Source organism: Histoplasma capsulatum (genome assembly GCF_000150115.1).
Source record: "Histoplasma capsulatum G186AR genomic scaffold supercont2.1, whole genome shotgun sequence".
Taxonomy (NCBI): Eukaryota; Fungi; Ascomycota; class Eurotiomycetes; order Onygenales; family Ajellomycetaceae; genus Histoplasma; species Histoplasma capsulatum.
The window spans coordinates 597,556-623,831 of NW_025544801.1; the positions used below are offsets into that span (position 1 = coordinate 597,556).

Below are 26,276 nucleotides of genomic sequence, written 5' to 3' on the forward strand. Positions count from 1 at the left end.
TAGCCTCATCAAATTCAAGCCACCAACAACAGCAGATAAAAGTTCACTACTTCACCCATTCTTCTCACCCAAGCCCTTCATAAGCCATTCATCATACACAAGCTCTCCAGCTGTTGGCCGCTCCTCAGGTAGCCAACGCAGGATTTTCCGCAAGAAGGTTAGAAAGCCATCCTTGTCATCACCTTTTATATCTTTGGCGAGACTACCAAGTGATATGTTTGGGATGGGGCAAGTGTCCTTCCACCTCCCTAGACAGAAAATCATGAAATACAAGTTTATCAGTCAATATGGGTATAAAAGATTTGAGGGGGAAAAGGCGTGTCACAAGTTTGCTTTTGACTTGAATGAAGATAACATACCATCTTCATCCCAGAATATGTTGCACACATCACTTCTTTTGAGAAATTCTTTTGGTGGGGGTCCCATAATGGCAACCATCTCTGCAATACGTTCGGGTTCATAAATATCCCAATCTTCTGAAATCCGCGCGGGGAAAAGATAGCGGGATGATACGAAGTTCCAAGACTAGGGAATTTCCCTACCATTAGCGAGTTGGGTCAATCAAGCCAATAGGTATCCACTCACGAGTGCTGCGATACTCCAAATATCAACTTTGTTGTTCCACTCCATCTGAAGAATCACCTCTGGTGCTCTGTAATGATGAGGCATGATAAGCTTGTTTGGCTGAGGCTTACTCATGAGCCGGGCCTCCCCGAAATCAGTCAAGATGGGGAGTGTTTTAAGTCCAGGAATGCGCCGGGTCATATAGATGATACGATCATTCAGAATCTTCCTTGGTGCTGGCTCATTCAATTCAGCTTCTTCAAAAAGTCTAAACACAGCATCATCTTTGATCTCAAGAAGCAAATTTTTGGGTTGAATGTCTAATCATGTCTTCTCTATTAGCATAACTATACAACGAGCCAATGGTGTCAGAAACCAACTAATGCCATACCAGTATGAACAACATCTGCTACATGCAAAAAGTCAAGGCCAATTAGTAGTTGGCGTAGTACAGGTTTGAGAACATCTGTTGATAGAAGTCTGGAACGGTGGAGATCGACAACTTGGCTCATACTCAACCCTAGTGGCTGATGGACAAGGCATGTGTGGGAGGTACCATGAGGTGCAATAATCTCAAAGGAATCATATAATTGTCGATAGAGAGTTTGTCCAACATGATCTGTTTTTGAAGCAACGGAATCTAGCCGTTTGTAGATATCGATTTCATTATTTCGCCTCGAGGAAGCAGTGCATATCTTCAAGGACACATATCGGGATTCTCTAGTGATGGGCGCCAAAGGAAGCTTAGATCAATCCCAATTGCATCCATAGATTTGGTCAAAATTGCAAGGGAAACGACGTACTGAAGATCACGGCCGAGCCACACAGTTGAGGTCACTCCATAGCCTAGTTTCCCAACAATCTGGTATTTGTCCAACAGTACCTGGCCGATGTGGGCTGGGTAATAGTTCTCTGGATTGTAGACTGGAATGGTCTCCTCTTCGAGTTTCTCAAAGGTGTCAACAATCTCAAAGCCAGTGTCTGCAAATATGAGGGGAGAAAAGGTTGTGTACAAGTATTTCATGGGGCAGGGTTGTAACATGAAAGATGAAAACTGGAGCTGTGGGCGACTCAAGAAAGTGCGTCGCAGACTGGCTTGAGACGATAAAAGAATGGAAGGCCACATTTCTGTGGCATCTGGGGGCCAGCTATTATGCTGTATTGATCCAGGCGGTCCAAGGCGTTTGCAGATGACATCTCTCTCAGCGCTGTGGTTGTTAATTCTGGGAGGTTGACATGGCAAGCGCGTCAAAAATACTAGTATTCGTATGGAGTATAAGTGGTGAGTAATGGTAACGGCGGCAACAGAAACAACCATCCTAGAACTTACATATCCTTCTAATTATTGATTGGATCACTAGAATCCAATCGCTTGAAGCGCCCCGAACTTGAAGCGAAGAATCATTGTGTTCCTGGCTAAGCGCGTAGCTGCTGCTTGAAATACTAGTAACCGGCGCTCTCACAATATCTATTAGTGACCACAATGGTAATATTTTGAATTCTCCTCATTCTTTATCTTCAAATATTCATTAATCACAACAATCATGTCTAAATCATTCAATTACACTGAAGTTCATACAAACGCGCTACATATATGAGTATATATATCAACAGTAATATATGTGTTGGAGATAATATCTCATGAGAAAGATATCTGGTATTTTGAGACCTCTCTCTAGTATTTTGAAGCCTGAGCACTGCCTCGCTCGTATAATCGAGCATCCCCTTCCTTATAAATACTGTCGTTTTATCATGCAATTATCAGAGTTAGAATAGCTGATTCAACATTCTTTTGATACTCAGTTTTTGGGGCAATATTCGGACGTTATCCCGGTCTGACAATACGAAATTGCAATAGTCGCCGTTTGCACTTTATGCTCCCTGGCTCAGGACACTGGAATGTTGACCTTCGCGTCACGCGCTGGCTTTTTTCTTTTTGGCAATTATATACAGGGTCAAGCACGGCGTTCAACAGCCTCGCTTCCACTGTCCGCATAGTTCAAAGATGCAATATCTCCACCTACCTAACGAAATATTTTTGGCCCTTGGTAAAATCTTACCACTTGCTGATCTAAATTCTTTGTTGAAAACAAACCGCCGCTTGTTCTCTCTTCTCAATGCTGACTTATATCGATACGGCGCTAGCTCCGCTCTGCTCTGGGCTGCAGAATATGGAGATGAAGATATTGCACGAAAAGCATTAAGCGCCGGCGCTTCGTTGCGGGCGTTGGGCACTGATGATAAAACGGCGTTGATAATTGCCTGTGAACGCGGCCATGTTAAGGTCGTCGAACTGCTGCTTGCTCAGAACAGTGTCGACCTGAACGGCGTTGTCAATGACTGGTCAGCCCCGGATCCCAAAATTGCCGTCAGTCGGCTTTCATGGAGGACCATGTCTCCACTTTTGTTTGCTGCTCACAACAATCATGCAGATGTGCTGAAGTTGTTACTTGATCAACCTGGCGTCAATCCACACTTCACTGACAGTGGGGGTTGGTCAGTGTTGCATTATGCGACCAAGAACGAGTGCGAGGTTATATTGAAATTGCTCCTTGAAAATGATCGTATCGCGGCCACCGGGGTGGATGGATCCTCTCTTGTTCTCTTCGCATTCCAGATGAATCGGTATTCCGCGATGTTGTCGTTTCTGAGCACGGACAGGCTTGAAATTGATCTCCACCGACATGAAGCGGACGACATACTGCTCCACTCATTGCGTATGGGTTATTCAGGCATTGTCAAGAAGCTGCTGGTGCTTCCTAACTTCTCAGCAGAATCGGAGCCGCTCTACCAATGGACAACTCAGTTGGCATTTGCCGTGGTTAATGGCGATAAGGAGGCTGTGTCATCTCTTCTTACAAATTCCGCAGTGGACCCGAACAGCCAGGAAGATTTTTTTGGGTTTTCGCCGCTGCTTCTGGCTGTGTGTATGGAAAAGGAGGCGATTGCCCGGCTCCTTCTTGCAGTGGATAATGTCAACCCAAACATCCCAGATAGGGATGGACGATCACCTTTATGGGTAGCTGCTGCATTTGGAAATGTGGAGCTTGCGAGGTTGTTGCTAGGAAAAGACATGATCGATGTCAACCAGAGAGACCAACACAATTGGACTCCACTCACCATAGCTTCAGAACTCGGGCATGTAGCTGTCGTCAAGTTGTTGATTGAACGTGACGATATCGAAGTCGATGTTGCATGTACCTCTGGCTGGACACCCCTAGGGGCTGCTGTCGGCAACCAGCACTATGAAATTGCGAGATTATTACTGGAGACCAATCGAGTCGAACTCAACGGGGAAATTACAGGGCCACCGCTGTGGACTGCTGTCCGTAACAATGATCTACCAATGGTGGAGCTTCTTCTCGCGACGGAAGGTGTAAATCCAAATGGCATTAGTAATGTCCTCAGGATCCATCCATTATCGGAGGCTATTTCGCAAGGAAATGTTGATATCGTGGAAAGATTATTGAGGAGAGAGGACGTCAATGTGAACTACTTTGATATCGGAGGCTACACTCCACTGGAATCTGTAATCCTGCAGTTATCTGGTGATGTGAAGCAGCGTATAGTCGAACTTCTGTCCACCAGAGGGGCCGTACGTGGGCAGGAGCTGCTCTCATTACACGAGCAAAGAAGAGATTGAAGTGGCATATCTTATGTATGAACTTGTAATACCGAGATCTGTAGCCAACCCATAGAATGATGGAGAGACAAAAAGGATTTACAATTTCTAATATTTGCTTTGCAATAATTATATCTAATAAGACCAGCAAGCGAAACGTAATGTCTTTCTCAGTGATACTTGATACTGAAATGGACCAAGGAACAATATCCATCCATGGATCTGCTCCTGGCCATGTGACCTTGCCGCTGCAACCAACCCTAGTCCGGCTAGCACAGATCACCAGACACGGCTGGAGCTCCAACCAAGCCAACCATGTGGAAAGAAAGCTTCACGCGCGATATCTGCCGGACAGCGAGCATGATGACCTATTTTTTGTTATTAAGTCCACCAAAGGGCCGGTTTACGTTGTAGTCCTTTATTCATTAACCTCGTGAGTTAGCTTTATCAGATGTCTCTACGTTGTGGTTTATTCATATGCGTCTCTTGACTGTTGTGAGTTTGGCCGCAACCCAGACGCTTGGGACTGATATTCCCACCATTTCCAAGCATTTTTCCTCCCACCATATCCCACCATATCCCTCCGGCTGATTCTCCTTCTACAACCCCGACGGCCTTGGATCGAGATGTCTGACCCTATTTCGATACCGAAAAGCAAGTCACAGCCAGATCATTTAGAGGAATACGCCACAAAGCCCAACGCCGACATCCTCCACGCGATTGCCAATGACCAGGATGGATCTTCAAACTCAGCACTTGACACTTCCCTGTCATCCAGTAATGGGCTTTCACGATCATCCTCGTTTGGGACGAGCAGCTCTTTCCAGGAAGATTGGGAGCCCTTTCCCCCGCTCGACAAACTCACGGTGTTTGATCTTCTAGGGAACCTTGATCTTCCCCAAAAGCTAGAAAAATGGCAGAATACATTGACCTTGCAGAAGGAGAAGGTTAAGAAACAACAGGAAAAGCTGAAAAACACAGGCATCCATGCGAAGCAAAGGGTTGTGGGGGAGTGGCGCAAGCGTGTCCCGTCTTCAGATGAGCAGTTGGAGAAATACCGGAAACGGATGAAGGATTCTGTTGAGCGGCTAGGTGCTCGTTGGAATGATACTGCAACGGTTACCGCCCGAGAGAAAATTTCCTTTATTGCGGGTGTCCTCAATATTCTCATCAGTGGATATTTGCTTGGTGCTTACCCGCATCACTTCTTCTACTGGTACACGGCCCAGTTTTTCTATTTCATGCCAATACGCTATTACACCTATCGCAAACGTGGGTACCATTACTTCCTGGCTGATCTCTGCTACTTTGTCAACTTTTTGACGGTCTTGGCTATTTGGGTGCTGCCGGGCTCGAAAAGATTGTTCCTCAGTACATACTGCCTTGCGTATGGAAATAATGCTATTGCTATTGCTATGTGGAGGAATTCATTGGTGTTTCACAGTTTTGATAAAGTTACCAGGTAAGCAAAGTTGACTGAAATATTTAGCATTTGTTCTTTACACCTTTCTAACTAATCGATATCTATCTAGCCTGTTTATTCATATTATGCCTCCAGTTACCCTTCACTGCTTGATTCATATGACTCCCCCTGATATGCTGCTCAACCGATTCCCTGCCATCTACAGCATCAAATTTAGCAAGCCAGGTAGCCCAGAACATTATTCGCTGGCCGCAATGATGATATGGGCTACCGTCCCTTATGCTGTCTGGCAATTATCGTATCATTTCCTCATCACGGTTCGTCGCCGTGAGAAGATTGCAGCAGGACGGCCAACCAGCTTTACTTGGCTTCGAAAGTCTTACGCCAAAACCTGGATTGGAAAATTCGTTCTCAGCCTCCCGCTATCTTTGCAAGAGCCAGCTTTCATGTTTATTCAGTATAGTTATGCGCTGCTAACTATAACGCCATGCCCGTTGTGGTTCTGGTACCGTTGGGCTAGTGCTCTTTTCTTAATGGGTGTATTTTCCTGGAGTGTCTACAACGGCGCGACATATTATATTGACGTGTTTGGCAAAAGATTCCAAAACGAGCTGGAGCAGCTTAAGAAAGATGTTGCCAAATGGCAGACTTCTCTCGAAGGTGGCTCGACTAGTCCCACGTTAGTTCCAGGCAATGGCAAACTATATAGTCATGATGATATGGAAATCAAACAAACTGATACTCCAGCCCACAGCGCAGTCAGCCAGATTCCGCTGCTTGACCCGCAGTCCACCAGTACAAGTGTGGAGCCTCTTCCAACTTCTGGCCTCTACTCTAGAACCTGAGACCGCGGCTCCAAATTCCTCCAAATTCCTCCAAATTCCTCTCCTTTGCCCAGTTTTCGCCTTATTTCGTTACATTCCTTCCTTATGGATACCCCGTCGAAGCGCTCCCGTCATATTTGGGCTTTGTATTTTCTGTGTGTTATCTGTCGATACTGCGGTGCGATGCAAGCTTGTCCATAGACTTTTTTTCACCTCCTGAACTGCCCTCCAACAAACCGGATATGTGGTATCCAACTTTTCTCTGTCGTCTCTGGTGTTAATGTTCTTGATGATTTTGGACAAGGGTCGTCGAATATTTCTGTCACCGTCGATTTATTTAGGATGATGAACGATATTTCTAATTTAATAATGATATTGTAACTCTACCCTTTCAGGATTTCTTCGTGATATGCCCAGGCTTGCAATCTGCGATTGCCGAATTAGTCCCTTCACATGGGGATGGTGATATCATCACGTGATATCCAAAAACTTTCTCTAGCGCATCATGATAACCTCCGTCTTCTTTTCAACATTCAACCATACCAATCTTCTTCACCCTACCAACCCCTGGTACCATATTTAGCACATCCTACTGATACATTTATTCCGTCTACACAAGCTTCCGCTCAAATTGTTCTCATACCCTCGACGCTGCAGTATGAAATCAGTTGCCCTGACCCGCAATGCGGTGTCAGCACAGAGGATGGCCGCATGTACGCCGAGCAGCAAGACAGCACTCCAATGAATAACTAAGTTAACTGACTCTGAGTAGTACGCCGCCACTCCCCAGGAAATCTAGGCACATATTTGACTGCGACTTCGCGTTACCGGCGCTCCCTACCCCAGCATGTCCATGCCCTGGCCATTCTCATACCGCTCCAGCAGCAACAGCAACGCGGTTATGCTACCCAACAGACCCCTTCCACAAATCCTTTAGAGCAATCACCATTCCCTCCTCCAGGATTTAGCGCGGACCTGGCGAAGAAACCACTCCCAGCAGAGACTGCACAGAAACCCACACCGGCATCATTACAGTCAGAGAAAACTGAATGCGAACCCCGCGAGCAGATCCAAGTTACGGCCGCCACGGATAGATCGCCAGCGAAAGGGTTGGTTGCGGAAGGAAGGGATTTAAGTTCACATGATGTTGAAGCTGCAGAAATAACGGCTGTTGAGGAGAAGAAAGAAACTAAGAAACTTACCCTGGGTCAGAGGATCAAGAAGGAGGCCCAGCATTATTGGGATGGGACAAAGCTGTTGGCTACGGAAGTCAAGATCAGTACACAACTTGCTCTAAAAATGGCAGCTGGTTATGAACTTAGCCGCAGAGAACATCGACAAGTTCGTTTTTCATCTTCCAATATATCCTTTTTTTTTTTTTTCAGCTCTCTCCCCACTGTTCAAACCGGAATGACATCGCTAACTTAGAAATAACAGCTCCGACGTACAGTTCAAGATTTGGCTCGACTGGTACCTTTCTCTGTCTTTGTTATCGTCCCATTCGCTGAATTCCTTCTACCGGTCGCACTAAAGCTCTTCCCAAACTTGCTTCCCAGCACTTATGAAGGTCAAAAGTCCAAAGAAGAAAAGGCGGCTATACTTCAGGCTACGCGGAGGGAAATGGGGTCTTTTCTTCAGAATACCCTTAAGGAGACTGGCCTTCCAGTCAATTCCAGATACTCTAAAAAGGAAGAGTTCACTGAATTTTTTAGAAAGGTTCGAGCTACAGGAGAATCTCCCTCCGAAGACGATGTTATAAAGGTCTGCCAGACCTTCAAGGATGATCTCACCTTGGACAACTTGTCACGACCCCAACTGGTGGCAATGTGCAAATACATAAATCTCAATACTTTCGGTACAGACGCAATGCTCCGGTACAATGTGCGTCACCGGATGCGTCAGATTAAGCGTGATGACAAAGCCATCTCATTTGAAGGCGTTGACACTCTTTCCGTTCCCGAACTTCAGATGGCTTGTGCTTCGCGTGGACTACGCACTCATGGTATCTCTCCAGGCCGTCTGCGGGATGACCTGTCCATGTGGCTAGACCTACGGCTCAAGAAGGGCGTGCCTTCGACCCTCCTCGTCCTCAGCAACGCCTATATGTACACGCAGAATTCCCAGGACTACGAAATTTCTTCCCAGATCGATGCTCTCCGATCCGTCCTGTCCAGCATCCCCGAAGAGCTCTTCCACGAAATTGAGCTCGAGGTGCATAATGCCGAAGGCGCGGCTACCAACAAGCAACGTCTTGAGGTTATCAAGGAGCAGCAAGAGCTCATTGAAGAGGAAAACGAGCAAAACACTGAAAACGAAGAGGCTGGTGTTACTGCTCCGAAGGATCATGAGGATATCGATGAGACGGACGACAAGAACATGGAGGCAGCGGCTCCAGGTCAGGAAACCCAGAGTTCGGAGGCTCGGGAATCTGAAAATGATACCGAGAAGCAGCAGGAGAAGGAGAAAAAGGAATAAATAATTTGTGGGACGCAGGCTTGGGAGTGAGCGCGCAACGTTTCTTTCGCTTCCATTGTGGTCGTTATGTTTTTAAACGTCCCCCAGATGAGCTGCGGCCTGGGACTAACGTTTTCCATTCGGCAATGATGACATCCGGGAATAAATTTGCTTCTGCTTGGTTTCTTCTCCCATTCTACTTTGTACTATTATTAACATGCCTCTTCTAGAGTCTCCCATGTCATTTTCGAGTCTGTTTGAATATATGTTTTTTTCTTTCCTAACTGTATTAGGCAATGAATGAGCAGGGCCTTTTTATTTCCTTTGTCGGTTTCAACCAGCCCCCTTCCCCTTGTCCCAGGTTTCTGAATTTTGCTTTGGGTAGTTTGTCCAACTGCTACCATTCATTTTTTTTCACCGATGTTCCCTTACGCTTTCATTCCCCGCTAGGCACCCCCACCCCCCCACTTTCCTTTCAAATTATTTCTTATTATTTGGCACATTTTTACTCTACTTACTATTAGCTTATTGGGATATATGTTGGTGTTTGGATATAACGAGGTTTTTAGTAGTCGTCTTAATTCCGCGACTAGATAGATGTGACGACTGGGTTGGGTTGGTGAGATTGTCTTTTGTGGTTCTCCCAATTGAAGATACTGAAATATAAGTAAACTGGTTTTTGAAATGTACTTGTTGGGCCATCTTCTGTGGCCAATGCTAGTTCAAAATATATATAGAACAACCGTGTTATCGAATCAAGAATGCGAGCGACAGAGCAACTCCAGAGTACATCTATCCGGCTCTCTGTTCCCGATCAGATGCGACACAATCACAGAATATTAACCTCGGCAAGGCCGTGGGAACTAAAGGTTAGCGCGCCAAATATGAAGCAGCAGTCGGAATCGCTAAACCCCGTCTTGGGTGCACCATGGATATAAGATAGGAGGAGATGCTGGCCCCGAGAGAGGTATGAACAAACTGGTACTGTTTAGATCATCGCACACCATTGCAAGTAGTGCATATAGCGTTCAAAGACCCTCCTTATCACGCTCGAGGTTGCTGCGAAGCATGGCGCCGCTCTCCCCCACGTCGAAGGTTGGTGTTTCTTCAACCAACTCCCAAAACACATTCCTAGCTCAACCCTTCTGACACCTGCGACGGAATGGTAAAATATACTAGTAGCAAGCCATCGAGCGACTGCGACGGTATATCCCGCCCCCAACCAATTATGACTCCGTCCCGCTGTCCCGACAGGCTGCTGTGCTGCTTCTGCTGTTTGCCGATCGACTAGGGGATCTTCGGGTTATTTTGACGATCAGATCCAAGACTCTCAAATCATGTATGTCACTCCTGCGCCACGGGCGTTTGTCGGGTTCTGGTGGTTATTTATTATGGCTGCGGACTATAACGGCCGATTGACCTTGTCACTAACCGATCCCTCACCCAACTTTTTCAATATTCGATTTAGACCCTGGCCAAGCGGCTCTTCCGGGCGGAAAGGCGGATTCGCTATCAGAAACACCCTTTGAGACTGCTCGGCGCGAAGCATTCGAGGAAATCGGCTTGCCAAATATCGACCAAACGTTCCCTTCCCCCTTTTGGGTAGAGCATCTCTGCGAACTCCCCGCCAATCTTGCACGAACAGAGCTAGTGGTACGGCCCTGTGTGGCGCTTCTACACTCCTACGATGAAGTTACGGGTGAGGACGCCGATCCAGAGGAAGCATTCATGCCCCAACTGGACGCTAAGGAGGTGGCTGCGGTCTTCTCGGGGCCATTCCACAACTTCCTAATGATGCGCGATGAGCCCCGTGGTGAAGATGATTCCAGTCTTCCAGGAGACCCTACGGAGTGGTATGATGGAACATGGACCAACTGGAACAGTACTTGGTGGCGCAGTATGTTTGATTGTTATGAAATATAACTTCCCCTCCTTCCACCTATCTAGAACCTTCCCGCCCCTCTCTTCTTGAAGTCTCTCTGTTAGTTACTAAATTTTGGGATAGTGCACCATTTCTTCGTTCCGATAACAAACCAAAAGGTTACAAAGTCGAGAAGAAAGAGCATTGATCAAAGTGCCGCCGTTGACGAACTCGAAAATCAGGAGATATCGATGGGATTAACCCGCTACAAAGTATTTGGTATGACTGCTCGGATTTTAGTCGACGCTGCTAGAGTGGCCTACGCAGAGGAGCCTCACTTCGAGCATAACAGCCATTTTGGCGACGAGGACATGATTGCTCGATTGCAAAAAATTGGCAGGTTCAAGGAAACTCGAGACCCGGAGGACGAACTTACTCCAGAAGTGTTTGAAAAAGCCTCCAAATTGACATGATTTAAGGATCAGCTGGCCCCCCCAGAATTTTGTGGAGACACAGATATTTTGCTTAATATTGGAGTTTCTTTTTCTTTTTCTTTTTGCTTTCCGGGACACGCACCGTGCGACGCATTAGCGTTTCGTGCGAGATTTGTTATTGGTGTTTGTGGAGACGGATGGGAGAGTTTTCTTTGTTTTCGTCCACCATCTGCCCAGATTTTGTTGGACCCAACAATTGGTTTGGTTACTTAACTTATAAGGTTGTATACACCCCCACCACCCCTGTTCTGCTTCGGCGTTTGCTCATCGAGCAAAGCAACTAGTTAGCTAACCTTCGTCCTTGTTTACATTTTCTGTTAGAATTTGTTAGCTTTTTCTTTTGTTGCTCATGCGATTGTTGTGCCCACGCTGTGGTTTATTTTCTTTTATGTTTGTGTTTTACTTCCTCGTGGGAGTTCCATTTGCATGCATGCTGCAAGTTATATTCCGGCAAGATTTTGGATGACGCTCCCCCGTATCATCTCCGAAAATGGTTATTCGTATTGCGCTTCTTTGTCGCTGAGTGCAATTTTAGAAATATTCCCTTTCCCCATTGACTCCGCTCATGAAAGAACGGTTGACAAGCCAACTCAGTCTAAGACATTGCGCATGTCCCTTAGTTTGAGACTCGAACAGGAATGTTAGCATTACTCCTATTATATATGATCGGCTTCGACTTTCTGCCATGTTGCCCTCCCCAACCTCCAGTCGCAAACGCGATACCGGGCAGATGACATTCAAAGGAATGCGTGGCTATACACCTCAACTTCTCACCTCAGAGTCGCTGGAGGGATTGGAGCAAGCTGTTCCTCCAGGAAACTCGCCCAGCAACTCCAAGTACCAAAGTTGGAAGTTCGATAAACCATTGCCAGATATTCCGCGCGCGACTTCCAGTGTTTACAGCCCTGACGATGAAGCGACTGGGGTGATCGAGAGCCATTTACCTCCTTGTCCTCGGAATACTCTAATGCCTGAGCCACCTCCGCGTGTGCCTTCAAGAGCTCACAGTCTGGGTTCCTCAGAGCACTACCAGAAGGCCATGCATGAACCTCCTATAGACGTGGATATACACCTACGGGTTCCGAAGAAGTCGTTATCCCTCCAGCCCTGTGGATATCGATCAGCGCCTAATTTACTCCTTGAGACAGCAGCTCCCGCATCACTTTCGGCTCCCGCAGGCCCATATCATCCCCATTATGGGTGGTCGTGGGGCCTGAAATCGAAACCTCGTTCTATATCGACTTATGCACTCCATGGCGGTTCCACCACTGCCGATCCAATTTTTCCTATTTCAGATAAAGCTATTGAGAGCGTCGGCCCAATGCTGCTCTTTCCCTCTTCCGGCTACCATCAGTGCGGAAAAGATGAAAGTCAGGGCTCATCATTGGCAATGGTGGATGATAGCGGATCAGAGATGTGCCGCTCCGAAATCCTCAGTGAGCGTATTCGGCCTCGACGGTATTCGGAGGATGTCCCCCTTGACGTTCACATGGAACACCCACAGAGAACGGGACTGTCTTCCACGGGCCAGCTTCCGGTGACTAGAGCGCGAAACCACCGCATCCAACTAGTCGAAACCCAACCCCAAACCGGAAATCGTACAGAACTATTTTCTTTCTACTCTGACAGCAGCGTATCCGATCACAATGTACATATCACTCCCACACCCAATAATACCCCAACGGCCTCAACCTTTGCCCGTCGCAGAACCAAACAACTTGCTGTCCCGATCTCCGACTACCAGCGCTACGGACCGAAAGCGTGGAAAACCAAACGTGACCACAGGCCTAGCACCATGTTCAAGCGCAGGATGACGAAACCCAAAACAAAACGCGCCTCTCTTCAGCTGCCACCGTTGCCACCATCTCCCGTACCACTTCGGCAATACTATCAGCAAAACCACCGTTATTCTCAGTCGCAATCACAAACACAATGCCAATCGCAATTCCTCTCCACCCCCTTAACACTCCTCCCGCGTCGTATGAAAACCTTTCTCTCGAAAGCATTTCATAGCCGGAATATAACCACATCCGTTAAGCCCTTGCGGCCTCCACGGCCTCCATCCCCTTCGCCGATGAGGTACTTCCTGTCTCCTCCGCCACCCCCGCCACCGCCTCCACCACCGCGCCTCCACCCACCTACACAACAACAGGAAGATGACCAATGGAACCAGCAGGATAAACTACAGCAGGAGCGGCAAGAGCAGCAGCAGCAATGTCAGCAAGAAAACCAAGAGAAAGAGCGGAGCCAAAGGGGGGGGAACTTGTTCCGAAGGAGTATGGCGGTGACGAGGGAACGATTGGGATTAGGACCATCAAGTACCGACGTGCGGAAGATGACATTGAAGGATCGAATTGTGTTCGTGGGGCCGACGGATCCGGCCGCGGTGGCGGAAGACAGGGTTGATGAATGGGTTTGAGACGAGTGTGTTGCGTCTGTGTATTGCGCCCTGCGGCTGGAAGTTCGCCTTCAGGGTGCCGTCAAAAAGCTTTATACTCTTCTTCTTCTTTTTCTTTTCCTTCATTTACTAATATTCTGCCGGCCGGGTGGTGCGTTACTCTGGTTTTCTATTTATTCCTATTTTATTTTATTTTCTTTTCCATTTTCCATTTTCTTTTTTCTCATTGGGATAGGAAGCTTTACAGGCGTAAACCACATTTTCATGCCATCTTATCCATCCATCGTCGTCACGGGATACACATACTGTACTTTTCTTTTTAGGGGTTGGATTGTTTGTGTGATACAACATTGGACGATGCGATACACAGCTTATACAACTCGCTCTCCTATTTATATACACAGAATATCAACATCGCATCATATGAAAATTATAGCCGGTTCTATGGCCGTTTACTGGATGGTGAAATGAATATGAAGTATATCTTGGTGCGTATTAGAGTAGGTTATCATATATGATTCGTTACCCTTTAAAAACATGGTATTCAGGTGGAGTAAACGTAGAAAAAAAGGGCCCATTGTCGCGCGGATCCAGCCAGCGAACCGAACCCAGGCGTGCATAAATGTAATGTCAGAATCATGCACAAAGTAACAAATCCTGGAGTGTACCCATCATTGCCAGCCACATTCAGGGTCGGTTTCGAATGAGTTGCTGGTTAAAACGTATCCCTCACTTGACCATATAGAGGAGGGAATTGAACAAACAATAAGCGAATGCAAAAGACGAGAATTTTGGAGGGTCTATCTCTAACAGGCAGGCTTCATCGACTCTGATACTTAATTCGTATCTCCAAGCTTGCCAAACGCCGGTAGTTATGATGTAATTAGACTCATAGCAATACATAGATAGAAAAGAAAATAACCAACGCTAAACCTGGCTCCTAGAATTTAACAAAAATTCCCCCCGCACTCATTTTCAAGTTCCTCCTAGCTCTCCGTTCAAGCCCGCCATCAAACTAGCGTGATTCGAGTTGTATGCGACGGCAATTTCTGGGCTTTTTTTCCCTGTTGGGAAGAGGACATGGATGGGTTCACTTGATAATCGGCCTCCCCAATCGTCCTGATTTGAGAGGTATGAATGCGATATGACGGTTAAGCTGTTATCTTTCTTTCAGTATTGCTTTGGTACAGGACGCCGATAGATGGCAGATGAATTGTAAGTATGGAACGCGTAGTAAAGCTAAGCTTGACTTACCCAATTTTGGAATACAAATCAATATGCCATCTCCAAACGTATCATTGCCCAGAACTCTCACGCACTGGGTCGTAGGGCGCACGGTTATTCTTCTTATTCTCCCTCTCCCCCTCCGAATCCGTGCCGTCATCCTCATCTATTGTTCCTAGGGCAAAATATTCTCCTTGCTTTGGATCAGGCCACAACGATTGGGAAGCAGCCTCATCGGCTGGAGACACCTTGGTACGCAACTGACGCCTAGAGGCTTTCCAGATCCAGAACGATAGAACTAAAGCATTTACGGCAATCAGCCCTGCCATAGAAGCGATCCAAGTAGTGCTGGTTCCGGACAGCAACATGCCGGTAATAATGTTGGTCCAGCCAAGGACTAGAGTGAGTCGTCCAAACCATATATGTGAGTAGGAGACCCAGTGCCGGCGGCGAATGCGAACGAAGACCCGATGATGTTGCCAGCCTAACAAGCCCTGAATGAAGAGGTATGCCCCTAAAAACACACCAATCCATTGGTGGAGGGTGTTTATGTTATGGTCCATCAAAAGGCCAATAATTGCACCGGACCAAGCAAACAGGGCGGCTACCAGTTGAATGGACCAGTGATATTTGAATGACTTCGAGGACCCGGATCGCATTGCGATTGTACCAAGTGGGAACAAGATGAAAAATGCAATGAACATCACAAAGCCGTGTATGGATTGCATCACGTTCTCTCTTATCGACGATACCAAACCACCAGCGCTTGTAGGGCTGTCAGATGTCCCCAATCTTGAAATCCCAGTTCTGATCGGGGGCAATGACGGAGCCGATTCGACAGTGCTAACCGATCGAGCCATATCCACATAGAAAACACCCCAACCACCATTTTTAGCATGGTGCTTATGCATACGTAAATGGGCATCGTAGGAGAATACTTGGAAATCTTGGTTATCATTCCACGCCCATATCCACGGCTGGGATGGTGCTTGCGCGGAGATCGGAGCACCAGGCCACTTTTCGCATGATAGACACACAAGGGCTATTTTCGCAACCGTCATTCCACGAGTACCCTGCACCCACGATGCTTGAAGCACTCGAAGATCCGTTCCGCCCATCTGGTCCTGTGAGACCAACTTGGGCTGCGAGTGGCCGTCGACAGTACGGATACTAACAATGGGGTCATGCTGGTCGGAAGGGTTCCCGTAGACTATCACCATCAACGATCCTTTCATGGATGATCCGGTACCGATGGCAGTCCATCCAAGAGCGGACTCTCGAGGGATTTCCATCGTTAGGTACATATCGTGATGGTTCGAAGATACGTTGTAGTGCATCGTAACGCCCATGCAAAAGTCAACTTCAGATGGTCCATTTTCCCTGTGGCCGAATCGACAATACTGAACAGGCTCTGAGAGAACGAAAGCGGCGAAGAACAAGATTAGGACGTAAATAGATGTGAGGCGGTATCTATCAAGGTATCTATCAAGGCGAGTCATTTTGACTGGGAACTATCGCGTTTGAAGAGCCGTGATAGAGAGACATGAGGTTTGTGGAGGTTAATAATTGGGACATATCTCAATGGCTGATCCATGGGCCATGGAACCCTCTGACAGGTCTGTTGCCATCACGAACTAGGTGTTACACTAGTTTTGAAACCGAGTAATTATGACGACCATTTTCGCCCGGAATGGCAAGGCGTAGTCGTTCCTCATAAATGGAATGGGGAACCCATGCAGGGTCAGCAATTACTACACTAACAGTGTGACATCGAGTATGACGCTCAGCCAGCTCATTGCGATTACCATGTCAGCAGGATATGGTTGCGATGCAGCCAAATTATAGGGCTGGCTGGGGGAATTGGCGAAAGTAAATAACTGAAGGAACTAACTCTAAACCATTCAAGTGATAGGGTCGAAATGAATACGACGATGTATGAAATGAAGTTTATCCTAGTGCCCATGGATGTTTCGATTCTATGTTTCCTCTAGTACCAATCGATGAAACTAAGTCTAATGCCTCAAATTATTAAAAGGATTTTCTGTTCTCTTCTTCTCTTCATCTTGGCTACGGAATTACTATCTTTAGACATTCGATACGTACTGAAAAGCTCAGTCACGGTGCCTGCAGGCTGGTCGCGAAAATCATCTGTATCCACACATCGAGTTATTAGGGTATGCATTGGACTCAAGCAACATGGATGGGAGACATTCGAACAACATCTTATGGAGAGTATGTATTGTGTTATTGTCTGTTGTCTATCCCAGATATGTTAATTAATATAAATGTAGTCTCTGATCCATCTCACCCACGATATGGGAAGCACCTCTCTTCAAATGAAGTGAACCAGTTGGTTAAAGCTGCTCCGGAATCCTTAAACGCGGTAACTACGTGGCTTCAAGAAGCTAGTTCCTTTCCACCAAATTTGACATTATCCACTTCTGGAGACTTGGTATCATTTAACGCGCCGATTGAGGTAATTGAACGATTGTTTATGGCAAAGTATGCGGAATATCAACATGAGGATGGATCAACCATCATACGAACTTTGTCATGGTCCGTGCCTGCCGATCTAGTCAATCACATTGATGTCGTCGAGCCCACCAATTCGTTTTTCAAGCCACATGGACAATCTAGATATGGAGGTCCACCCCCACCAGATTGGGAAAACGAGCATCGGATCCCAACTTACGAGGAACTAGTAGAAGAGGATGTGTTAGAGCGAGGTCATCTCGACATCCCTCTAGCCCATGAGCTATCCCGGGCCCCCACAGTCAAAGAAGCATGCAATCGTCTGGCGATTTCAATCGTGTGTCTGAGTGTCATTTATGGAACATGGGGTTATCAGCAAAAGGCATCCACCAAAAATAGCATCTCATTGGTGAACTTCCTGGGGGAAGTCAACAACAGGTCTGACATTGACCTATTCCTGAGCCGTTATAACCCATCCGCTGCTAAAGCTAATGCGGCGTACCAATTTACTACAGAGATTGTAGCTGGAGGGGATGATCAACAAACGCCCAATACGCCAGAGCAAAATCGAGACAACAAAGGCTTCGAAGGCGCCTTGGACGCACAGACTATCCTCGGTCTCAGTTGGCCGGTTCCGATGACGACATATAACGTAGGTTCGAAGCCCCCTTTTCAGCCTATCGAAGACCATCAAGAAAATACAAATGAACCGTACCTGGCTTGGCTGCAGTATATGCAAAGCAAGGAGACTTTGCCTCACGTTATCTCTATTTCATATGCTGATACCGAGCAATCCGTGCCTCCAGAGTACGCCATGAGAGTGTGTAAGGAGTTTGCAAAGCTCGGTGCTCGCGGTGTCTCCATCATCGTTGCTAGTGGGGACTGGGGAGTAGGGAAAAATGAACGGTGCGTCCTGGATAACGGAAGAGGCAAGCAAAGGCGTTTTGCACCATCTTTCCCGGCTAGCTGCCCATATGTAACTAGCGTCGGAGCCACACGACTAGCGGGTTCCGAGATCGTAGGATTCGATGGTCGCGGAGATTTTGCCAGTGGTGGTGGTTTTAGTGAACTCTTCGAAAGGCCACGATATCAAACCCAGGCAGTTGAGAATTACCTGGACAATCTTGGAAATGAACATCAAGGGCTTTTCAATCGGAAAGGCCGTGGATACCCTGATGTTGCCGCACTGGGTTATCACTTCTCGGTGCTTTGGAACGGTCAAGCCCATCTCCAGGATGGAACCAGTGCTTCAGCTCCAACAGTTGCTGCCATAATCGCACTCGTCAATGATGCTTTACTTGACAAAGGGCACCCGCCACTAGGTTTCTTGAATCCGTGGCTCTATTCCGATGCCCGTGATGCATTTACTGACATCACCTGGGGATCCAATAGGGGGTGCAACACAAGTGGGTTCCCAGCCTTGACAGGATGGGATCCAGCAACAGGACTTGGTACTCCAGTGAGTAAACCCTAAATGCAATATTTTGCAAATCGAGTTAACATACCGTAGTGGTTCCCTAAGCTGAAAGATCTGGCGACAAAAGCGAGGTTTCGTGCAGATGAGCCATGGTATATTCAGCCTTGAGGGAGGGAATGCTTTTGAGTTTCAATGTTGTCAAGCTTATTGTCACGTGATTATATCAGTTGGTTTAATTAAAGTTTAAGCTCTTAAGTTAAATAAGGTTAATTGTCTCAGCACTCAACCATCATAGTTAACTAATTCAACCACTCAAATCTTATTTAAGTCAATGAAAATGGACCACAACAAGTAGCCCTCATTGAGCTGCTGTTATGAGAGAGCTATAATCCTAACATTTGCAAGAATAAACAAACTGAGATAGACTGATCTAGCCGGCGAAGCCCGCTCGCTCTAGCTAGTTCTGTCAGAAGAGTGAAAGTTTCGGGTACCTAGGCACTTGTCAGGTCTCTTGAATGGACATACCACGAATCTCTCCACTTACCGTATTTTGAAGTCGAGACAAATCCTTCGTGAGGACTGGAGTTAGGCCGCTCTCGTGAAGCATGTCTCGGATAGCTGTATGGGCTGATGATCTATCGTCATTAAGTGAGACGTCGGCTGCTGATCCCGAAAGAATATCAGGATCCTCGTGATTGGATATCCAAGGGCTATTTGTCGATGAAAAAGATGGAGATGCACGAGTGCGTGGTTGAGGTGACGCCCCGATGGCGCCCCTAAGTCGACTCCGGACTTCCTCTTGAAATAGCTCTTCTGCAGCTCGTATAACGATGTCGCGATAGCCGGCGGCTTCTTTTTTACTCCAAATCTTGGAGCTTTGGTGGACTTGGTTCAAGAGTCTTCCGAGCCGCCGTGTCCGTGAATGAAACTGTTCAGAAGCAAGAAGAGAGTCTTTTGGAAACTGGCCGATGTAATATTCAGCAACTACAGCATCCAGTGACTCATAACCCACCTCTTCGACGACCGAGAGACCCTTTTCCAATCGTCTCTCGCCGTCTCCGTCAGATGTTCTCCTTCGCTTGTTTCTACTACAATCTGTCTTAGTACCTGATGGGTCCGTTATTGTTGTTATTATCTCTTGTGAAAGGGATTGGAGAGGTTTATCGAGAACATCCGAGCCATCCATCCCTGTGCGAAATTGATGTTCATCATGATTCTCTGTGTCTTCAATTCGGAAGACGCCGCCTTTCAAATCGGGTGACCGCGATATTTCCGCTGGTTGGAAGTCAGGATTCTGGGAGTGACACCGGTCAGAAAACAATGGTGGCTGGATCTTGTCTAGAGAGTCCACTGGAATCAATCGTGGATCGGGCTGCGTGCTCAGTACAGCTGGCCCAAAAGGGGACGGATCGTTGCTATTGGAACCCCACTGATGGATGGCTTTCATTCCTCCCCGCCGATGATTGTCTCCCATAATATTTAAGAAGTTATCAGGAATGCTTGCAGCCTCCGAAGTGGTATGGGATGGCTGGCTTTGCATTGAGCTCTCTTGGAAGAAACTCGGCTCCCAAGTCGAATTAATATTGGTTAACTCGTCGATGATTTCTCTCTCCATACCCCTTGTTTCGGCCGCATTCGAAATTCGCCCAATTTCTTTGAAGAAATCGAAGCTATGTGTCGTTTGTTAGCATTAATTATATACCCCTTTGGACCACCTTGAAGGGCATTTCAGCGGCCATATATCCCTCGATTGGCTTGTGTTTACTTACTTGACGGGGTCGGCAACATTATGAGCCGGGCTCTGTGATATCCGTCTCTCCTGTGACGAAGCACTCTCTTCTGCTTGATTCGGATGAGCCTTATCGTAACTGCTTGTCCTATTCACACTTTTTCGCTTTGCTGCTGGATTTATTAGCAGCTCAAATTTACATGAACAACAGCGTTGTTGACTGTCTTAAGAAAGAAATAGGAAGATAACGATACCCTCTCGATGCCGCCGCTGGGCCAATCTGTTCTTTTCCCGTCGAATTTCCTTTTGGTTGCGTTCGATAGGTAACATTAGCGACAGCTCGCTTTTTTGGTTTTGTTCAGAAGTTTCGAACATGATTGTACTTAATCCACTATCAGGGGTACGACTCATACGATGTCTCATGATTACGTTAATTCTTCACCTTCTTTCTAACCGCTCAAGCTTTTACTTATAAAATACAGAGATCCCTCGAAACTAGGACCAGAAGACGAAGTATGCAAGACTCAAATATTTTCGACTCAACTGAATCAGGCACGGCTCAAAATCTCCTGCCATCTTCATGGGGCTGAACAGCTGCTTTCTCCGTATCAACCAATGGAGTTGGAAAATTTAGCCCTGCGCGCATGGCGAATATACCCGATATCAGCCAAACGCTATTTTGCAATGGGGAAATCAGTTCGTTGGATAGGAATGAAAATGAATGCAATATCCGCTGATTTTCAGCCTTCGGAACCAGAGAGCGTTTCGATGGTGCTTCTAGCAGCCGCCCTTAGGCTATCACACGACGGCCAAACCCCTATAGGAAGCTTAACGCTACTACGATTGTCTTTCCTTCCAATTATATAAATCGGATTTATGCACATGGTATGCGTGGAACATAACTCCATGCCCCCGCTACCACATATTTCATGTATAGAGGGATATGCTGGAATATCAAACGAGATTGGAAGATGAAACTCACCCACGTGTGCTTGATGATGCTTCCATGGAATGTGGACCTATTTCCGAATTCACCATTTGTGTTCCCCAAATGTAGGAATTATATGAAAAACGCGTATTAAAATCAGATAACTAAGTAGTGTTACGACCCCTTCCCGTGCGACCTCTGTCATTCAGCCGCAGATCTACCTGATTTTGTGGATAATTAATCACATTATAATTGGGGGCAATTTGAGGCAACATAAACACTCTTAAGATATTTAGAAGGCGAATCAAAGTTAATTGAATTGTTGGAGATGCCAAACTATGTATGATTCATTGTTGGGTTCAGCTGATTTCCAACCAAGGGTCTCTAGCGTCAGTGTCGTCGTTGGCAAAGCTTTTGCATGAACAGTGGGGTCCGGACAGTGCCTCCATCATCATGCAGCCAAAGATTGAAGGAAGTATCGACTCCATTTGTGACATGCGATTTTGCAAGTTTCCAGTATGGCGGCATCAAGTCAGTACTTTCTAGCTCTACTCCGGCAGGAATGAACCATCAAACACAGCAATTGTAAGCAGAGCCATCGTGGACCTGGTTACACAAAATTTCCAGCGCATTCAATCGGCCAGCATTCGGCCCATTGTTGAGCAGGGGGCGCCATTAATGCTGTTGCCTTGTATTCCAATTATATACGGTATATTAAATGATATGAGGCACTCTTATGTTCTTTCAGACCAACTTTAGATCTCTAACGATTCAATTCACTTTGGCAACCTGAATTCTGAACAATGGCGGCCACAACACCCCCAAAGAGCGATGTTGAGAAAGCAGCGACGACCGCACGGGAGTCTGGATGTGACGACAAAGAGGCTGAGGAGAATCAGACAAGCTCCCAAGGAGACCAAGATGAGCTACTGGTAACAGAAATCAGTTTTAATCCCTTAGATGAGATTCTTTCATTCATTCGCCTTGCTTACGATTGAATATGGACTCTCCTTGTGCAAATGGAAGCCAACATTTTCCTACAACATTACTAATCTGATTACCTGTATTAGGTGGACTGGGACGGGCCTGATGATCCCCAAAATCCGCTTAATTGGAGCATGTTCTGGAAATGGGCGGTTGCATTGTTAACCTCGTTCGGGGGCCTTGTCACTCTGATGAGTGGTGCGATGCTTGCTCCAGCCCTGGATTCCATCGGAAAGGACCTCAATACTAGCCCCGACACCACCAACATGTGTCTTTCCATCTTCGTGCTGGCCTTTGCATTTGGTCCCATGGTTTTGGCCCCTATGACTGAAATATTTGGCCGCCGCCATGTATGGATAGTTTGTTCAGCATGGTATGTCATATGGAACGGTGTTTGTGGCTTTGCAACCTCCCAGGGTTTGATGCTGTCCGCAAGGCTTCTGGCAGGGTTGGGAGCAAGTGCAGAGTTTGCTGTGAGTAATTGATCTCATATCTCCCTTTTGGACTACTTCACTGCTTATATGGTATCAAGGTGTCGAATCCAGTTCTAGGCGATACCTGGAGACCAGAGGAGCGGGGAAGGTCCTTTGCTATTGCAACATTTATCCCTCTCCTTGGGCCCGCCATAGGTCCAATTTTGGGGGGTGTGATCACTAATTCGGTCGGCTGGAGGTGGTTGTTCTGGGTTTTATCAATATTTGATGCAATTCTTACAATATCTGCTATCTGGCTTTTTCCGGAGTGCTACGAACAACTTTTACTTCATCGAAAAGCAATCAAGTTACGCAAAGAAACGGGACGAGCATACCATACCCGATGGGACATCCACAGCCAGCCTCTCACCCAAAAACTGAAGCGCAGTGTGGTTAGGCCAGTTTGGATGTTGGTTACACAGCCGATTATTCAACTGGTCAGCCTTTTCCTTGCTTACAATTTTGGCACGCTGTACTTCGTTTTGACGAGCTTTGCCTCTATCTGGATAACTCAATACCACCAGTCCGTTTCCGCTTCCGGGCTGCACTACATTGCTCTCGTGATCGGCTCAACCATTGGTGCCCAGCTTGGGGCAGCGCTCACAGATCGGCTATGGGCCTATTTGAAAAAACGAGCAGGGGGAGAAACTGCGCCAGAGTATCGGATTCCCTTGATGATTCCTGGTTCTATTGTCATCCCTATCAGCTTATTCTGGTTTGGGTGGACGGCAGAAACTATGCAGAAATGGATTGTAGTTGACATTGCTGCTGCAGTGTTTAATTTCGGGATCATCATGAGCACACACTCACAACAGCAGTATGTTATGGAGGCATATCGGGGTTATATGGCATCGGCTACGGCGGCAAGCCAGTTTTTACGAAGCATTTTTGCATTTGCATTTCCACTGTTCGCACCAGCGCTTTTCGCTCGACTAGGATACGGATGGGGACATAGTGTTTTGGCATTCGTTTTTCTGGGGCTAGGTCTTCCTTCCCCGTTTATTTTGTGGAAGTTCGGTGCAAAATTACGCGCAAAGGGTAAGCCGATGCTGTAGTTAGACCAGGGCTGAAGTTGACCTGGAAATAATCAGCTAGCTGGAGCGATAGAGATAACAAATAAGATGGGTAAAAAATGCCTGCCACAGACCGTAGATGCAATGAGCGCAGATGCAGTATTGTCTTCTGAATTGCCCATCAGCCGTTTGTTGTTTAGTTGCACAGCAGTAAGGAGATCTGGGTTGAAAAACTCATATGCACAATGACAAATAGTTAGCCACAAAGCAAGGGGTCCTAACAACCCTTGGTTAACTCCCTTTTTCATTCGTAGAACTAGTACTCATTGTCCCTTTAGGCCTATCATGCGGAAGGAATTTGCGCCATAAGAACCTTGTACGCAGCATATCCCTGATGGGGCAGTTCTGCCGTAGCGTAGATCAAAATTTTGGCGGATTGAAATGCTTCTTTGGTGCCTCTCGCACCCGGGGAAAGTGTCCCGCAGGTTGGTATATACGCGTTTTGTGAATGATAGTTTGTCCGCGACCACAGGAAACTTGGATTGATTGTTGGGGGCCATGGCTCTCTGAGAGCTGTGCAGTCTAGCTCCGTGATGTTTACGGAATGGGGCCGAGTCTACTCCGTACAGATGGAGCGATCGTCTGAGACTCGTCCATTAGGCGAGGAACATCTTCGTTCTTTTCCTGCTCCTCCTGCTCCGCTGGCGCCCCCCGGTGCAACAGGAGGTTCGAGCAGGCGCCTGCACTTCGAAACTCAGCTTCCAATATTTGCCTTGTTCAAGAAACCCTTGTGGGAAGTCATGGATAATTGTCCAGAGAAAAGTGATGTGATTATTGCTATTTCATGAGATAACATAGCGACTACAGCTGTTTTGACGCAACATAAGAAGTTGATACTAATTGGTAGTATGTCGGTGTCATCAGGGAAATTGCTACTAATAAGATTTATTTGCCTAGTTACGCTGAAAGCCTGCGACCATTTAAATATGTTGCCCACTAATTGCACCAATCTTGTCACCTTCGCCAGACGGATATGCGACACCTAAAAAGAAGAATATCAGTAATTGTACATCGTTCTTCTTACGTTTTAATAACTGCTGAAACTAGTCAATTCGGGCTTACCATAGGTAGGATGAACCAACCAACCCGGCTTCATCATATCAACTGTTCTTGCTTTTGTCCACTGATCCAACTTCTCCCAATTCACACATTGATGTGATGTGGCATTTGCGAGGGGAATGCGGCTACTGTCGTTCCATTCGAAGGTGATCAACCCAACATCGCCATGGCACATTGCAGATTGGCGAAGGAAGTCGATACAGTGTTCTAGAGAATATTAGAAAAAGAAAATTGAACGTTTGAAAGAACCGTGCAAGCGCGAGATTCGATCAAGGGTACTTACCATTATGTAGTCTATTCATTTCTATGTCGTTTGCAGACAAGCCCGGGAAATAATAATCAGGGTACATATACTGGTGGATACGTTTCAGGCAGTGGAGCTCATGATATACGTTTAGGGTGCCGATATAGCCATCACCGTCAGGGATGCGGACTGTGATATCCTCACGATCATAGTGCTTGATATATTCTGGCTCCACCATAATGTTCTCATCTGCACCAGAGGGTAAGCCACTGATGGGTCTATATGATCTCACTCTGAAATATATCCTTTGAAAATAGTTGGATTATGCATACAATTGAGTAAGTCATGCCAGGCTTTGTCTAGTTCTGCACTCGGCTTCCCCGAGAAAGACCCCTTTTCCGTGATCCGATCCTCCAGGCTGAATTGGGTGTCTTTCCACTCTAATATCTTCACTGCTGGGGCTTCCGAACGGTTAGCCTCTTAACAGCTATGTCACACACGCTTCAGTATATACGAGAATAAGAGGGGGATACCTACAGAAGGGCATCCCAGCTGCTCGGATCTGAGCTGTATTTTTGCTCGTCCACACCGCAATCAAACTGCCAATATATAGAGAAAAGAGCAAAATGTGAAGAATAATCATGAAACGGCCATTTTTCCAAAGAGGCCGTCGCGCAGCAAGCGTGTGATATCGTATTTCTTCGAGAAGACCGTCTTCTGATCCCTTTTCTTCAGATGGGCTTCTCTGGGAAGAACTAGGAGTTTCGAGGAATCTGTATGTGTATTGGCTTCCATCTTTGTGCCATTGAAATTGTCGAATTTTGGCGAAGAAAGCCATTATGGTAAACACATAAACAGAAAGCAGTTAATGTTCGAGATGTTGCTCTCACCTAGACAGTGGTTGTGTAGGGTTGGTAGATACAAGAGCAATTGAGGATGATTCTAATCAACAATCATTCTTAGGAGAGTAAATTTCCAAGCAACTGGGAGAGATGTATATCCGTCACTAATCCTCAGGGTAATAGCTTTACCA

The 26,276-nt window shown here is 46.6% G+C and overlaps 11 protein-coding genes across 11 annotated transcripts; 7 read left to right on the plus strand and 4 right to left on the minus strand.

Moving 5' to 3' along the window:
• Window positions 1–51: 51 nt before the first annotated feature.
• Window positions 52–1,588, minus strand: HCBG_00159 (protein kinase; the record flags this gene model as incomplete). Its single annotated transcript, XM_045427209.1, has 5 exons — window positions 52–248; window positions 360–525; window positions 586–884; window positions 956–1,284; window positions 1,368–1,588. The coding sequence occupies 5 exons, from the start codon at window positions 1,586–1,588 to the stop codon at window positions 52–54; spliced, it is 1,212 nt and encodes a 403-aa protein (XP_045291184.1).
• Window positions 1,589–2,569: 981 nt separating this feature from the next.
• HCBG_00160 (ankyrin repeat protein) lies at window positions 2,570–4,207 on the plus strand (the record flags this gene model as incomplete). Its single annotated transcript, XM_045427210.1, has 1 exon — window positions 2,570–4,207. The coding sequence occupies one exon, from the start codon at window positions 2,570–2,572 to the stop codon at window positions 4,205–4,207; it is 1,638 nt and encodes a 545-aa protein (XP_045291185.1).
• A 605-nt stretch (window positions 4,208–4,812) lies between these two features.
• Window positions 4,813–6,454, plus strand: HCBG_00161 (glycerophosphocholine acyltransferase; the record flags this gene model as incomplete). Its single annotated transcript, XM_045427211.1, has 2 exons — window positions 4,813–5,648; window positions 5,719–6,454. 2 exons carry the CDS (start codon window positions 4,813–4,815, stop codon window positions 6,452–6,454), a joined length of 1,572 nt encoding a protein of 523 aa, XP_045291186.1.
• Window positions 6,455–7,136: 682 nt separating this feature from the next.
• Window positions 7,137–8,908, plus strand: HCBG_00162 (MRS7 family protein; the record flags this gene model as incomplete). The annotated part of the gene is made up of 3 exons (XM_045427212.1): window positions 7,137–7,146; window positions 7,206–7,774; window positions 7,871–8,908. The coding sequence occupies 3 exons, from the start codon at window positions 7,137–7,139 to the stop codon at window positions 8,906–8,908; spliced, it is 1,617 nt and encodes a 538-aa protein (XP_045291187.1).
• Window positions 8,909–9,955: 1,047 nt separating this feature from the next.
• HCBG_00163 (NUDIX domain-containing protein) lies at window positions 9,956–11,221 on the plus strand (the record flags this gene model as incomplete). Its single annotated transcript, XM_045427213.1, has 4 exons — window positions 9,956–9,982; window positions 10,070–10,226; window positions 10,356–10,784; window positions 10,893–11,221. The coding sequence occupies 4 exons, from the start codon at window positions 9,956–9,958 to the stop codon at window positions 11,219–11,221; spliced, it is 942 nt and encodes a 313-aa protein (XP_045291188.1).
• Window positions 11,222–11,927: 706 nt separating this feature from the next.
• HCBG_00164 (uncharacterized protein) lies at window positions 11,928–13,766 on the plus strand (the record flags this gene model as incomplete). Its single annotated transcript, XM_045427214.1, has 1 exon — window positions 11,928–13,766. One exon carries the CDS (start codon window positions 11,928–11,930, stop codon window positions 13,659–13,661), a length of 1,734 nt encoding a protein of 577 aa, XP_045291189.1.
• Window positions 13,767–14,935: 1,169 nt separating this feature from the next.
• HCBG_00165 (uncharacterized protein) lies at window positions 14,936–16,363 on the minus strand (the record flags this gene model as incomplete). The annotated part of the gene is made up of 1 exon (XM_045427215.1): window positions 14,936–16,363. One exon carries the CDS (start codon window positions 16,361–16,363, stop codon window positions 14,936–14,938), a length of 1,428 nt encoding a protein of 475 aa, XP_045291190.1.
• Window positions 16,364–16,640: 277 nt separating this feature from the next.
• On the plus strand, window positions 16,641–18,921 carry HCBG_00166 (tripeptidyl peptidase; the record flags this gene model as incomplete). The annotated part of the gene is made up of 5 exons (XM_045427216.1): window positions 16,641–16,672; window positions 16,777–16,797; window positions 16,900–17,096; window positions 17,156–18,795; window positions 18,847–18,921. The coding sequence occupies 5 exons, from the start codon at window positions 16,641–16,643 to the stop codon at window positions 18,919–18,921; spliced, it is 1,965 nt and encodes a 654-aa protein (XP_045291191.1).
• A 262-nt stretch (window positions 18,922–19,183) lies between these two features.
• Window positions 19,184–20,857, minus strand: HCBG_00167 (uncharacterized protein; the record flags this gene model as incomplete). Its single annotated transcript, XM_045427217.1, has 4 exons — window positions 19,184–19,206; window positions 19,279–20,423; window positions 20,523–20,652; window positions 20,737–20,857. 4 exons carry the CDS (start codon window positions 20,855–20,857, stop codon window positions 19,184–19,186), a joined length of 1,419 nt encoding a protein of 472 aa, XP_045291192.1.
• Window positions 20,858–22,213: 1,356 nt separating this feature from the next.
• Window positions 22,214–24,094, plus strand: HCBG_00168 (uncharacterized protein; the record flags this gene model as incomplete). Its single annotated transcript, XM_045427218.1, has 4 exons — window positions 22,214–22,342; window positions 22,481–22,867; window positions 22,927–23,905; window positions 24,081–24,094. The coding sequence occupies 4 exons, from the start codon at window positions 22,214–22,216 to the stop codon at window positions 24,092–24,094; spliced, it is 1,509 nt and encodes a 502-aa protein (XP_045291193.1).
• Window positions 24,095–24,860: 766 nt separating this feature from the next.
• On the minus strand, window positions 24,861–26,081 carry HCBG_00169 (uncharacterized protein; the record flags this gene model as incomplete). The annotated part of the gene is made up of 5 exons (XM_045427219.1): window positions 24,861–24,922; window positions 25,003–25,206; window positions 25,283–25,492; window positions 25,576–25,695; window positions 25,781–26,081. The coding sequence occupies 5 exons, from the start codon at window positions 26,079–26,081 to the stop codon at window positions 24,861–24,863; spliced, it is 897 nt and encodes a 298-aa protein (XP_045291194.1).
• Window positions 26,082–26,276: the final 195 nt, after the last annotated feature.